Source organism: Ascaphus truei, chromosome 13 (genome assembly GCF_040206685.1).
Source record: "Ascaphus truei isolate aAscTru1 chromosome 13, aAscTru1.hap1, whole genome shotgun sequence".
Taxonomy (NCBI): domain Eukaryota; kingdom Metazoa; phylum Chordata; class Amphibia; order Anura; family Ascaphidae; genus Ascaphus; species Ascaphus truei.
This window is the reverse complement of record NC_134495.1, coordinates 20,805,055-20,820,187: the sequence shown is the minus strand read 5'-3', so window position 1 is coordinate 20,820,187 and position 15,133 is coordinate 20,805,055. Positions and strand designations below refer to the sequence as shown.

Below are 15,133 nucleotides of genomic sequence, written 5' to 3'. Positions count from 1 at the left end.
TCTGTCTCTCTCTGTAGTGTGTGTCTCTGTCTCTCTCTGTAGTGTGTGTGTGTGTGTGTCTGTCTCTCTCTATAGTGTGTGTGTGTCTCTGTTTCTCTCTGTGTAGTGTGTGTGTCTCTGTCTCTCTCTCTGTAGTGTGTGTGTGTCTGTCTCTCTCTGTAGTGTGTGTGTGTGTGTGTGTGTCTCTGTTTCTCTCTGTGTAGTGTGTGTCTCTGTCTCTCTCTCTGTAGTGTGTGTGTCTCTGTCTCTCTCTGTAGTGTGTGTGTCTGTCTCTCTCTGTAGTGTGTGTGTCTGTCTCTCTCTGTAGTGTGTGTGTCTCTGTCTCTCTCTGTAGTGTGTGTGTCTCTGTCTCTCTCTCCAGAACTGGAAGTGATAAATCAGCTTTTGGCAAGAAGGGCGTTGAATAGAGAATCCTCCCCAGTAAAGAACTCATAATAAAACTCACTGAGCTGAGGGTTCACCCCCTTAAATTCCCAGCAGTTTTACCCCTTTCTTGCTCCCTCCCACCCCTTTGTGCAAAGAAAACAACCAGCAGCAAGACTCCTGTGACTGGACATTTCATGGTTTGTTTTACAAATGATGCCTTGATTACAGGACAGATAGGGTCGGGGTGAAGAAAGGCTACAGGGCTCGCAATCTTCTACATGTGATCCCAGGGTGAGATATCACACGGAATTAGTGCAAAGAAGAAACAGTGATGTCTGGGAGATTACAGGCTTTATCCTCAGAAGCTACACTTTCTCCAGCACTGAGGGGGGGGGGGGGGGGGGGGTGGTAGGTGTATGGAATTAGAACCTACATGGATGTGAAGGTATATATGCACACTAAATATGTATATATAATCCAAGTTAGACACATCCATGTTTTATACAAGTGTGTGTAAATAACACGAGTTATATACCAACAAATTATATTACATATTTTTACATAATTAAACATATATATATATAAAACGCATCTGAATCTCTATATGTATACACACACAAGCACACACACACATACGTGTGTGTGTTTGTGTGTGTGTGTGTGTGTGATATATATATACACACATATTCACACACACACTAGTTTTTCAAGTTGGTCTCAGAAGAAAGAAAGCTAAATGTGCAGAGCTTGTATTAATTCCTAGTTATTCCTATTAATATGCGCTGGTGAATAACACACAGACACTGCTGCCTGGACATGGATGTGTGTGCAAAGGTCTCAGTTACCCGAAGTTCAGCCCAAAAGCTATGAACTGCTCGCACTTATCCTTCCTGCCATTGTGCAGGAACAAGGCGATGAAATGGGAGCCCCACAGAGAGGCTGTTGATAAGTCAAAATTGGAAGTGGCCAAAAACCTCTGGAACAGAAAGCTGCAGATGGGGTGTCAGGGAAGCAGAAAAGCCTGCCCTCTCTGGACAGATTGAGTTGCAAGCAGAGCCTGGCTCCCCTCCCCCTGTGTGTCCTATAGCTGCATGTGTTCCAGTTCTCTTGCTATGAGCTGTAGGGTGTTTTCTTTCTCCCTGCTCTCCTTCCTACAAAGCCACCTAGAGGTAGCTGTATTTCTCTGCCAATGATTGAATAGCCAGTTCTCCCCCCCCCCTCCCTGCTCTCTACACCCCTCCCCCCCTCCCTGCTCTCTACACTTTCCTGCTCTGTCCCCTCCCATCTGATCATGTTGACATATTCACACGGCATAAAGTAGTAGTGATGCTTTGCTGCAACATTACAGCTTCCGACACCTTCTTTTTATAACTCAGCCCTGTCCCCATCCACCAGACCTGTCAAAACCACGCCTATGGAGCCACACAATTGGTCCAAAAGCGTCAAAGGGCCAATCAACTAGGTCTGAGCTCCTTGCAAAGCCACAACACATCCATAGGATCTGGTGTAAGGAGAGTCTACATTCACACAGAGAATACTTGGAGCTGAGAGTATCTCTCTCTCTCTTTCTCTTCTCTGTATCCCTCTCTCCCTTCCTCTTCTCTCTCCAGGCATTGCAAGAGAGCTATATACCCTGTTATACAAATCATAATATAGAAAATATCAGACTGCACAATTATCCTATTTATTAAATCGAGGTCACAGATAGGAAAACAAGAATTTGCAAGTTGGAGGAAGGGAAACATTTCTGCAGTGAGAAAAAAATATATATATTTTTTGTGTTTTCTTACCTGATCGCAGAGCTGAGAGGTGATGTAGCTGCTTGCAAAGAAGAACAAGGCGTCTGCCAGAACATTTTATGATCTCCAAGGAACAGAAGGGGGCTCTTATAAAGGAGGATTCTTGGCTTTTACCGACTTGGGAATTTTATCACTGTTTTTTCTTCACCTGAATTAGGAACACCTTTCATTTGGCAATTTTGACTGAGAATCATTTTCCAAACAGTCGAATTGTTATATATATATATTTTTTTTTTCTGGACGTTCTGCACCATAACTATGTACATGTGAAGGTTCTACAGACAGGACTGAGCCCTGAACTGTGAGATCCAAGGGTTGGAGTGGATGAATTTATCCATGAGAGATCCAGTTATTCCAGGGTCAGGCATGGCTTACCACCCATTCCTATCACACAGGGCACCAGACTTTGCAATGAGCGCTGTTCTTGGACACCAATCTCCTTTTTTCCCAGCTTTGGCTCTGCCACCCAATGGTGCTCTCTCCCTCCCTGGTGCCCTGACCAAACCCATCATGGATCAATTAGTGAGTGCCGCAGAGACTGGCATCCCCTTTTCTTTGGGTCACCAGGCAGTTCCACATTTGAGGCCTCTGAAAACCCTTGAACCAGAAGAAGAAGTTGACGATGATCCAAAAGTCCACCTGGAAGCCAAAGATCTGTGGGATCAGTTCCACAAGAGGGGCACTGAGATGGTCATCACAAAATCTGGGAGGTGAGTCAGATGGTCTTTGTACGTGTCCTTGTTTTGCATGAACAGATCCAAATCCTAAACACACAAAAGTAGACCAGGTGTACACAATCTGCAACTCCCACAATATAGAAAAGAAACTTGTTTCATTTTTAAATCGTTATTCTATCACTGCACAGAGCTGCAACTACTGTCAGTCTAAAGAGAACTGATTACTTATGAAATAATAAATGCACCAGGGTAAGAGCGCTCCTTATTTATTCTCAATTGATTATTATGTGCAGTGTCATGCCTGCCGTGTTGAGGGGTGTGTGAACTTTGGAAGTGTGTGTAAGAAAAGGTGCTTCATGCCACATGTTCATATTATGGGACTAAAGTGTATAGGAGAAAAAATATATATATATATTATACAAAGTTTATAGGATATATTTATATATATATATATATATATATATATATATATATATATATATATATATATATATATATATATCCTATACACCGTCTCTCTCTATACTGTATATATAATTCTTTCTTTTTTACTCGTGTAAAAATATACACATAACCGTGTAAATATAAATTAAAGTAATTTAAATATTGTGAAAGATAGTTGATGTACTGTGTTAGCATCGGAGAATGGCACATTTAATTTAAACTAATATAGTTTTCAGAACCTAAATAACTACAGGGGAAAATACCCAACACCTATAGCTGTAATATTTTACACATGTCTTTTATAGCTGCAATTGTCGATTTTAAAGCAACAAAGATAGGACACGGAGGGAACATCCTACAGTACACATCTTACCTATCATGTGATAGTTGTGGTCAAAGTTTTGCATTAAAGGTTAGGAGAGAATTGTGCTCTTTTGTATGCTGTCATGTGTTTCCTGTTAGGAATAGGTGCCTGAATATAAATCGCTTGGTTTAATAAATAGCAAACTTGTGGCACACATGCACTTTTAAACACATTTGTAGAGATAGCAGAAAATATACCAGCCTCGCAGTAACAAATTTATTCGCATTTCACATTTCAGTGTCAATTCAATATTGTAACCCCTTCATTGCCACGGGAAGCTGCTGAACTGGCAACGACAAGGTTAAATATTAACCTTACGAGTTTTCATGCTCTGATGATATATTCACAACACATACAATACTGCAAAACATCAATATTATTTCGTTCAGGACACACACACACACACTGTGTGTATGTATACATCTGTATATCTGCACACACATATAGTGTGTATGTATACATCTGTACACACACACACACACACACACACACACACACACACACACACACACACACACACACACACACACACACACACACACACACACACACACACACACACACACACACTGTGTATGTATACATCTGTATATCTGCACACACACAGTATATAGCTATCTGTGTATCTACCTGTATATATGTATGTGTGTGTGTGTGTGTGTGTGTGTATATATATATATATATATATATATATATATATATATATATATATATATATATATATATATATATACACACACACTAATCGTTCACGTATATGTATATAGTGTTAGTATGTTAGCATGGCAACACAGATTTGTATTTATCTATATTTCCTCTTTTATTCTTGTAGGAGAATGTTTCCCCCGTTTAAAGTCAGATGCACGGGCCTGGATAAAAAAGCCAAGTATATTCTGTTGATGGATATTGTGGCTGCAGATGATTGCAGATACAAGTTCCATAACTCCCGTTGGATGGTAGCTGGTAAAGCAGACCCTGAAATGCCAAAACGAATGTATATTCACCCCGATAGTCCGGCCACTGGGGAGCAATGGATGTCCAAAGTTGTAACCTTTCACAAACTCAAACTCACCAACAATATATCTGACAAACATGGATTTGTGAGTTTATTTCTTCTTAATTACTTTCTCTTTTTTTTTTCTTGCACCTGTTAAATTAGAAGCCCAACATACGTTCTGGGTAATTTAGACTTTTTAGGACTTTTTAGGATTTAGCAGGATATATGTCTGGCAGTTAAAGGGTTTGGTAAATGAAAAGTCATATCTGCTTAGATTGGTGTGTTATACGTTTAAGCACAAATCTGATCTTTGTTTCTCTTTTCTAAGACACTTGATATGCATTTATTTATTATTACAATGAAGAATAAACTGGCATTGTTCAAGATTTGACTATATTTGGAAAGTATATTGCAAGAATATGACATTTTCCATAATGTTGTGTTTCGCATTCATTAAGTACACAAATTTTCAAGTATATTTTTTATTAAAAAAAAAAAAAAAAAAACATTGCCATTTGTAGAATGAATCTCGCTGTTTCATATTTCTGAGGATAGAACAGCACAGACAATTGTAATAAATGTTACAGCTGCTGCTGTTAAAAAAGACTATGTAAAATAAATTGTATCCACTTCTGAAGAAGTGTAAGACTAACAAAAACGTCGAGTGTGGAGAATGGACAGTGAGAAATAATTGGACCCCCATCTTCACGCGAATTGATTGCTTTATTACTGCATTCGCTGAAAGGGGTTTATTAATTAGATAAAATAAGCATGTTGATTAGTTAAGGGTAGGGTGATAAATTATGAGTCGGGTTTTATTTGGGTAAAATCAAATACGATATATATATATATATGTATATATATATATATATATATATATATATATATATATATATATATATATATTAATTATATCAACTCTCATATCTGAGAAGTGTAACTAGTTCATTTGATTTTATGAAGTTAATACATTAATCAGTGGACCTGCAATTATTTATTACATGAGGTCAGGTCACAAACGGGGTGTAACCTTTGTATTATATCTTCTAATTTTCATATGAAATATACTGTGGGATCTGTGACATTTCTGAGTATCTTTACACATGGATTTTTTTTTTTTTTTTTTGTACACATATTAGGGGGAATTCATTGATCCCATTTGGTGCCTGAAAGGCCTTCAAAACAACGCGTGTCAAAAGATGCAAGATAAAAACACTGTAATTTATTTTATTTTATTTTTTTCAATATTGTGCATATTAACTTGCGATGCACTATAGAAAAACTGTAAACAAACATTCCTTATTCTGATTTCCAATAGTTCCAACATTTGCATGTATATATAATTCAAGGCGCAACAACGTCTAGCAAGCGTCTATGTGTGTATGTATGTGTATATATATGTATATATATATATATATAGTGTGTGTTTGTATATATATATATACGTGTATATATATAGTGCATGGTATCTACAAATGCAATATAAGACCTATGCAGGTGTATCAGCCCCATTAAATATGTCATATTTGCAATATTAATAGGTACATGGTGGGTTTATATGTACTACACACATCTTCCCGCTCTTTTCTTACCATATTTCTTTGCTTTATTTTCGTTGCAGACTATTTTAAACTCCATGCATAAATACCAACCAAGGTTTCACATAGTCCGAGCTAATGACATCTTAAAACTACCCTACAGCACATTTAGAACCTATGTGTTCCCTGAGACTGAATTCATTGCAGTGACTGCATACCAGAACGATAAGGTAAGAAGATTAGAAGGATTTATTTAAGGTGGTTTGGCTTTTTCACAAACATTTTATTATGCATTTGTTACATTGAATGAAAAAGATACCCCTTTGCAAGGCCTCCCAAAAAAAACAAAAAGCAACTTATCTCTGGTTTAAAAGAACATCGTCAATATATCTGCCATAGAAAAGGAATACATGAACATGTGATGGTTTTTTTATGGGGTGGATTTTCCACTTATGTCTGTGCAAAGGCTGAGAACATCAAGGTGTTGAAATGTATGTTGCTTGTGAATATTTAACAATATAAAGACTATGTTTGGAATTGTTATTTTGCTGGTTGAAAAGACATTGTCTAGAAGACTGTTCCAAGTTACATTCTCAGACAGCCATGTTTTGTTTTGAATAAACAGGCTAAATTGACTCGGAAATTTGAAAGGGAGCAGTGGTGTTTTAATAGGCTTAAACATATTTGGGAAATGTGTAATATTTCCATGTACTTCTTTATTGCCATGTAAAGTGGAGAATAATTGTAGGCTCAATTCCATACACTGTACAACTTTAAAACGGTTTTAATGTTATTTTGAATCATAACATTTTATTTAAATGCAATGCATTTGTTATGACTTACAAGTAGTTAAACATTAATATGTGTACATTTATTTATCAAATGTGTTACCAGGAAGTAATACCTTGAGAGTTACCTCTGGTAAATAGTGATGTTTTTGTCCTAATTTTGTTTAACTTAAATCTAGTATATAACAAAATCAGTGTGGCTGTTGGGACTTTAAAAAAAGCAGATAGATAAAACCCATTTTGCTTTGTAGGACCAGGTAAATATCCATTAACACCCAGTGTTTTGAATAGAAACGGACCAACATGTTTCACATAAAATAAATCCAAAATATAAGATAACAAGTATCCGATCATAATTCTAATGCAAATGAATGGGCCATTTGATTTCTACAACATCCACATGGAGACTGCACGTTTATTAGATATTCAACATTTAGGCTAACGTGCGTGTTTCCAAAAATACACTCTACAATATATTTAAAAAAATAACTTCTAATTAATTGCCCTCAAATACGAGGACCTCGGGTAATGTGAGGAAAACGCCACAGCGCTAACTTTGGCACGACTTCCCTTAAAGTAAGTGGGAGAGCTGGATTAATGGAAACAAATGGCTAGCAGAGCCGCGTCCCATAATTTAAACAATATTTGCCCAGTTGGAAAAAAAAAAAAAAAAGAAGCCTTTTTTCTAATGAAATCAGTTGTGAGTTCCCCACAGTGCACTTTCCTCATATAAAGAGGTTTATTGATGCTTCTCTTGCCATGATGCAGTTAAGATTAATTGGTGCACATGAAATGTTTCAACTAAAACCTAATTTTAATAGATGGTAGGATTCTATGTAATTGCATACAGTATTACCAAGAATACGTGTGTGAGCACAAACATCATAGGGATTGCAGTGTGATGGGGGTTATTTCTGCCCTGGCTTTCTAGGACTGAGATTAAATACATCAATGTTTTAAAAGGGGGGGGGGGGGGGAGAATGCAGAATTGTTGAAGAAAAATGGCAACAAATGGTTTTAGGAAAATAGACTGATGTTTCTTTTTCTCTTATCCACTCCCCCCCCCCCCCCAGATAACTCAATTAAAGATTGATAATAATCCATTTGCCAAAGGGTTTCGTGACACAGGCAATGGGAGAAGAGAGAAAAGGTGAGCCCATGGGAGAGAAAGAAACGGCAATTGTGTTTGTTTGTGTTGGCAGGCAGAAGAAATGTTCAATATTATCCTCCGGCCCCCACTCACAAATTCAGAGCAAGGGTAACCCCTTCAGGGCCACACGAGTCAGATATGCAGAATAATATAGAGCCGCTAATAGTGTCTAAATACACTTAAACTGATCATGTTGATACAGTGATATAAAAATCAGAAAGGGCACATTCTATGTCAAAGATAATATTTCTACAATGACACAATAAGACACCTATATCAATATGAAACTAAAGGTAGTAGAAACTATATATATATATATATATATATATATATATATATATATATATATATATATATATATATATATATATATATATATACACACACATTTATATATATTTATTTTAGATTAATTATACACACATGGATAGATAGGCTGATAGATAGATGCGTATATATATATATATAAAATATTGTTTTATATTTGTATGAATATTGATCAATAGAGAAACAAAACATTCTGAACATTTATACAAAAATGTAAATATTTGTAGCACATTTTAAAGGATAGTTTTAACATACTGATATTAGAATATAACAGTATTCATTTATAAATAAGGAAGTAAAGTTACAAACAAATATTCTAAAGCAATACCAAACACAATCTGTCCAAATGTTATCCACACCCAGGGTAAAACCCTGCAACTTTTTTGGGGGGAAATACTTCTGCCTTTAGCCTCGTGTAATTTATTCAAGCCTCATAAAACTAAGAGGAAATGTTCTTTTCTGTTTCCTAATGATGGATTTGACCTTCCAGATTTACAATTTTCTAAATCTGTTCATAAAACCAAATGTAATTAAAATAAAACGAGAGCAAACGTGAAGTGCTTTGCTTTTTGTCTTGGTCATATAAACACAAATGTTATTTCAGCAGTTGATAAAACGCAGAGCACAGAAATATTATATAATTTGGGAGTTCTTTAATAAAGTTAGAGGAAATACAAACTAGCCGTTTTTTTTCCATGCAAAGCATATTTTACTTATTTAAAAACGATATATTTATATATGTATGGCTTATAAAAAATAAATAACTAGTGTAGTCCAGGGGAGGTGAATATATATATATATATATATATATATATATATATATATATATATATAAATATATATATCTTTGGCATAAGGGGAACATTCAGTAAAGTTTCATTTACCATATTTAAGGTTTTTTTTTTTCCTATTAATATTACAACTGCCAAACATTTTCCCAGGTTGGATAATTTACCTCCCTAAGTAAAGACCCTAAGAATTTCTAACACCCCACATTGAAGGACAGGGTGACACTTCCCTGTGACTTTTTGTTATTTCACACTAGAAGTTAATAGAATGGATTTCTGTTTGCCTTGGATCTCTTTTGCTAAATGTCTTTCTCTGTTTTTCTATAAAGCTTCAAATGCTTGCATGGACATATTCAATGTATTACTTGCACACACTGTGTGTGTGTGTGTGTGTGTGTGTGTGTGTGTGTGTGTGTGTGTGTGTGTGTGTGTGTGTGTGTGTGTGTGTGTGTGTGTGTGTGTGTATTTATTTATACACACACACATACACACAAATATATATATATTATTCGTTTCTCTTGGGGAAATGTACCTCCCCTCAAAATATATTAGGACAGAATTTGTACAAAGGGACATTGCATTGTATATTGCATTTATAAAGAAGTAAGATGCATATAATTATTAATGAGTAAGGGCAACACAAACCTGGTATAATTATTTCATGTTGGTGTAGACACCTTTGCTCTATAATATTTACACCATTGTATCATTGCACGTATTTAGATAATGCCATTATTGAAGAAGGCACTGCACATTAAATGGCACAGAAGTCACTAATCCTTACTGTAACCCTAAAAGCTTTCAATCTAATTTAACACGAAGTAGCTTGCATAAGGTCAGCAGCAGCTGCCCACTTTTGTCTTTTTTAATCAGAGGTCAAATGCTTTCACCGCCAGACTGTTTATCATAAATATGTTTAATTATCAGGCATTATAACTCTTGATTTATCATTCCACAGGAAGCAACTGACCCTGCAGTCAATGAGAGTGTTTGATGAGCAGCAAAAAAGGGACAATCCGACCTCAGATGAATCCTCAAGTGAACATACTGCATTTAAATGCTTTGCCCAAACCTCCTCTCCTACTGTATCAGCAGTGGGCACTTCAAACCTTAAAGGTACGTTTTAATCCCCCATTAACCCTATCATTCTGTCCTCTTGAGAGGAGATGCAGCAGCTGCGGTTACTTGTGATGTTCTAATGCTCCTTGTGTGACAGGAGGTGAGGGGTTAAAAGGCAAAAACCACAAGATTGTGATGGGTGCATTACTGAGGGGGGGGGGGGGCGGGGAGAGGAGAATTAAGTCGCATTAACCCCCTCACTGCCGGTCTTTTTAGCTGTAAAGGGTTCGTTTCTTTCTTCCTGAGTCACTCCAGGGCATAGCCAAACATAATTATGTATGTTATTGTCACAGCAACTAAAACCCTTGCTGAAATCATACCTTATGGTGTTATAGTTCTGCTTTAACCACTTCAGGGGGTGATCTCACAAAAGGGCTGCTCCCTTCAAATGTTATTTGTTCATATTTGCCCACAAAGCTTTATTCACAAGCCTATATATATTTGTTTGCAGCTAACTTTGTGCAGTTTTATTAGTCTGTCGCATACATTCTCTTGTTCCTATATACACAGGAGTGGTTAGGCAGACCCACTCTATATGCTTGAGCACCTTGCTTTGTATCCTGATTTTCCCCCCTAGATTCAATTGATTTTTTTTGTGTGCAGTCCTATCTCCTTGTTGTTTATTTAGCCACTTCAGCGCCAGGTGAGCGACCAACGCATTGCTAGCGCCCCGGGCGCAAAACAGCGTAAGCGTTGGGCGTGAGGTTGCAACACTTTAAATAGATTTCTTAAAATCCGTGCAATTTAACTCCCATCACATAAACGTCAAATCCTTACAGGACAGAGTGGGGTCCGATGTATAAATACATCTGACTTTAACTTCCCCACATAATAATGCGATTTAAAGGGATAACTGGAAACATTGTATTTAAAAACCAACATAATGTGGCAATGGATTGCATGGCTCCCACACGTTAAAGTGACTGTAATTGTGTTTAACACCCTGAATGTCAGCGTTAAGTGCCCTTGTGGCTGCTGTGTGTGTGTAATTCGGACTAAAAGAACCACCTTATATCTCAATGAGAATAATTCTTTTTTTTTTCCAGTTGAAATTAACAAACATTAGTTGTTATTTTTTTTTTTTATTGGGGCAACATTGCACATTGATGCAACACAGGAGTGAATGTAGCAGAAGTGCACAACTGTATTGGGAGTGACACCTCATTGCATTGTACCAAATGTAATCCCAATGACTTGTTTTAGGTCTTTGCCACAGTGAGGGGGAAAGCGACGAGGAGAGTAAGGATGAACCAGAGCAGGAAACCAACGACTCTGGCAAGATTTCAACTACAACCGCAGAGGACCCAGTGGAAAGAGAAAGCCCTCCCAAAACTCGTGTGTTCTCACCAGACTCGGGCAGCAGGAACAGGGAGCAGAGCAGCAGGTCTGGGAAACAGTCCCCCGATTCCAGACACAGTCCTGCCCAGATCTCCTCAAGCAGCAGAGTCCTGAGCAGCGAAGACCTGAAAAGCCCCACCAGAGACTCCCAAAAAAACGAAGATCTGAAAGTCTCCAAGGATCCCTATGCTCCCCTGACAGTGCAAACAGACAGTAGCTCTCACCTAAGCCAGGGGCATCTGCAGCACCTGGGGTTTCCACCGGGGTTAACCGGACAGCAGTTTTTTAACCCCATGGGTGCTTCACACCCTCTGCTTTTTCATCCTAGCCAGTTTGCAATGGGAGGGGCTTTTTCCAGCATGGCAGCTGGGATGGGCCCACTGCTGGCCACAGTGTCAGGAGCCACATCGGGGGTGAGCAACATGGAGTCTACAGTCATGGCTTCATCATCTCAAGGATTACCAGGGGCATCTGCATTGCCCTTTCATCTCCAGCAGCACATTCTGGCCTCCCAGGTAGTAATAATAATAAGGTCACCTTGCTTATCTAAAGCACTGCTTGCTATGCTTCAAATGCACTGTGTGGTTAACTGCTAACCTTCTGTCATTAATTTATAAGCTTCAACTAAACTCACTACACAAAAACAAACCCCAACACTTCCATACAGAGCACATTCTTTCATGGAATTGCTCCATCTTGAACTAATACATGTAACATTGTGTTCCCCATAGAACACGGTTATTTATTGGGAATACACATGTAGGACTATTTTTTTTAAATTTATTGTATATATTTTAATTTAATTTCGCTAAAATGTTTTTGTAGAATAGTATTTTGATAACTTTGTATTATTATTATTATTGTTATTATTATTAATAAACATGGGATAGAAGGGGTTCAAGTGAATACATGTAATGAATTAATCAGATCCAGCACAACGAGCAGAAAATCCAGATTTTTGGCACATTCAGGCATGTCAGTATTATTTATATGCTGACTGGTTTCCCGGGCACTTTAACCCTTTCAGTGCCGGATAGGCAGTCCCCTCTGACACCGAAGCGGTTAACAGCAGTAATCTTGGAAAATAGCTATATTCCTGGCTATTTTCGTAGGCATATCTCTGTGCAGAATATCATTAAGCCTGCGCTGTGCTCAGACTTAGGTTTTCATGGTTTCCTGCTCTCGGTGTCTGATCTGTATGCTTTCCTGGTTCTTGAGCATCGGAAAAGCATGAATTATACATAGTTTGACACCAATTCAGTGCCTGATAAGAACCTTTACACACCCAGGACTGCAAAGCAAGTGTCATATTGTTTTTGCAGATATGAGATGTTAGGTAATGCATGAGAAATAAATGAGATTTTTATTTTTTTGCTGTTGTAACTTTGTGGCTTCAGCCCACTGGAGCTTTTGACAATGACACCACATTATACGAAGCTTATTTTCTGGACTGGGATAACTCTTTCAGCGCTAGGACATTGTTTTGCATGGACCTATGTAATTTCGGGATTACACAGCTGAGTTTCCTTACTAGATCGGCGATGTAGTTTCAGGTTGTCTGATCATTGTGTTTTGCTTGTATTGCAGGGTCTGGCAATGTCTCCGTTTGGGGGTCTTTTTTCATACCCTTACACGTACATGGCAGCAGCTGCAGCAGCATCCTCGGCTGTTCACAGACACCCTTTCCTTAATGCAGTGCGTCCCAGGCTGAGGTACAACCCATACACCTTCCCTGTGCCAATGCCAGAGAGCAGCAGCTTGTTGGCCACCGCCATGCATTCATTACACAACGGCACCGTGGATGGCAAACCCAGCAACCTGGTACCCAGCCCAGCCCCAGTAGCACTGGATTCTGGTTCTGAACGGACGAGCAGGTCTTCAACTCTCTCTTCTGCCTCTGTCCCCCTATCCCCGAAGCTGTGTCCAGAGAAGGAGGCCAGCAGTGAACTGCAAAGCATTCAACGCCTTGTGAGTGGACTGGAATCCAAGAAAGACAGATTAAGGAGTGACTCCCCGTGATTGAACACAGCAGCATGTCTGAGGAGGGAATGTGCTGCTAACACAATGCCCCTTTACTTTCTCATTCCAAAATGCATTCTTTCAGCGCACTTTTTGTTTCAGAAATGTCACATACAGATCCAAGTCCACTCGTCCTTCTTAGACACAGACACACACAGACACACACACACACACACACACACACACACACACACACACACACACACACACACACACACACACACACACACACACACACACACACACACACACACACACACACACACACACTTAACAACTCAGAAGAATAAGGGATTGCTTGCAAGCTGCTATAAAGATTATATCTAAATACACAAGATCAGTATATTACCCTCTCACATGGCTGGTGACTTACCTGCATGTTTAGTACCCATACATCTAAAAAAATAAAATAAAAGTGTTTTCATTCTGCAAGCAGGGAACATACATACATATTAAAGACTGAGAAGCATAAGAAACCGGTGTTTTGCTGCAGATTTAAACTTGAATATCAGTTCTTAAAATGTAATTTATACATAGATTTGATTTTGGTGAGTCATGAAATGATGCCCTCAGTCTACATTAAGGCAAGATGTGTCTTTTTAATAGGTTTTTGATCCTAGAGCCACAGAATGGCTTTTGCATGCTAAATAATAGTTTGCTTTACTTTCTGAATGCTTGGTTAATTCCCTGGGAAGAGCAAAGACGCCTCCCTATTGCAACCTGTAGTTAAAAGACAGGGGGAGGGTGGGGGAGATTTATTTTATGGAAAGTCTTTGCAGTTCATTGTCTAACATCCAATCCTCATCCATGTATATGCAATAACAGGTTTAAAAAAAAAAAAAAATGAAAGGGAGGCTATTATATAAAAAAAAGTATTTATGTAATTATTTGATATTTCCTGTAAATAAACGAAATACAAATACTGAATATTAAATTTTAATTTATTTATATTGTATATATCTATGTAAATAAGGCTCCAACTGTCTTTTTTTTTTTGTGTTGTAAACTCTTGTGTGATAGAGGGGCTTGCAACGCATTGCAGGGCAGAATATACAGGCAGTGCAATGTTCTTCTGTCACCTTAGGGGTTAAGTCATTTCCATTTCAAGGGTAAATTAGTTCTGTTAAAAACCATTTTTCGGGGTTTTGGTGCAGTTTTTTTTAAAATTTTATTTTCATTTTTGGAGATGTATTTGCTGTTTTCCCCTCATGCTGATCTTGCATCGACTGTACAGGAAAAGAATTCCGAATGAGAAAATAATACAGCACACCCGATGCCATGTGTAGCTGTTTAAACCCTGGTTTAGTTACGTCCCATTGTTGGGTGCATTTTCAGGTGCCCATTCTCTGAGTGTGGAACAGCTCCCGTGTCGGTGTGCAAATCATGCCCCCTTTCTTGATGTTTCAGGAGATTCATTGA

General features: G+C 38.1%; 1 protein-coding gene across 2 annotated transcripts; it reads left to right on the top strand.

Annotated features, from left to right (window-relative positions):
* Nucleotides 1–1,702: 1,702 nt before the first annotated feature.
* TBX3 (T-box transcription factor 3) lies at nt 1,703–13,984 on the top strand. 2 transcript variants are annotated; one of them, XM_075568828.1, is made up of 8 exons: nt 1,703–2,875; nt 4,483–4,750; nt 5,787–5,864; nt 6,269–6,415; nt 8,047–8,123; nt 10,197–10,354; nt 11,561–12,210; nt 13,283–13,984. In XM_075568828.1, the coding sequence occupies exons 1-8, from the start codon at nt 2,490–2,492 to the stop codon at nt 13,712–13,714; spliced, it is 2,196 nt and encodes a 731-aa protein (XP_075424943.1). In that variant the 5' UTR covers nt 1,703–2,489; the 3' UTR covers nt 13,715–13,984. The 2 variants fall into 2 exon arrangements, with proteins under 2 accessions (XP_075424943.1, XP_075424944.1); XM_075568829.1 differs by lacking the exon at nt 5,787–5,864.
* The last annotated feature ends 1,149 nt before the right edge of the window (nt 13,985–15,133 follow it).

Coding starts and splice junctions, on each gene's coding strand:
- TBX3 (XM_075568828.1), top strand. CDS start 2,490: ATGAATTTATCCATGAGAGATCCAGTTATTCCAGGGTCAGGCATGGCT. Junction 10,355..11,560: donor GGGCACTTCAAACCTTAAAG/GTACGTTTTAAT, acceptor GACTTGTTTTAG/GTCTTTGCCACAGTGAGGGG. Junction 12,211..13,282: donor AGCACATTCTGGCCTCCCAG/GTAGTAATAATA, acceptor CTTGTATTGCAG/GGTCTGGCAATGTCTCCGTT.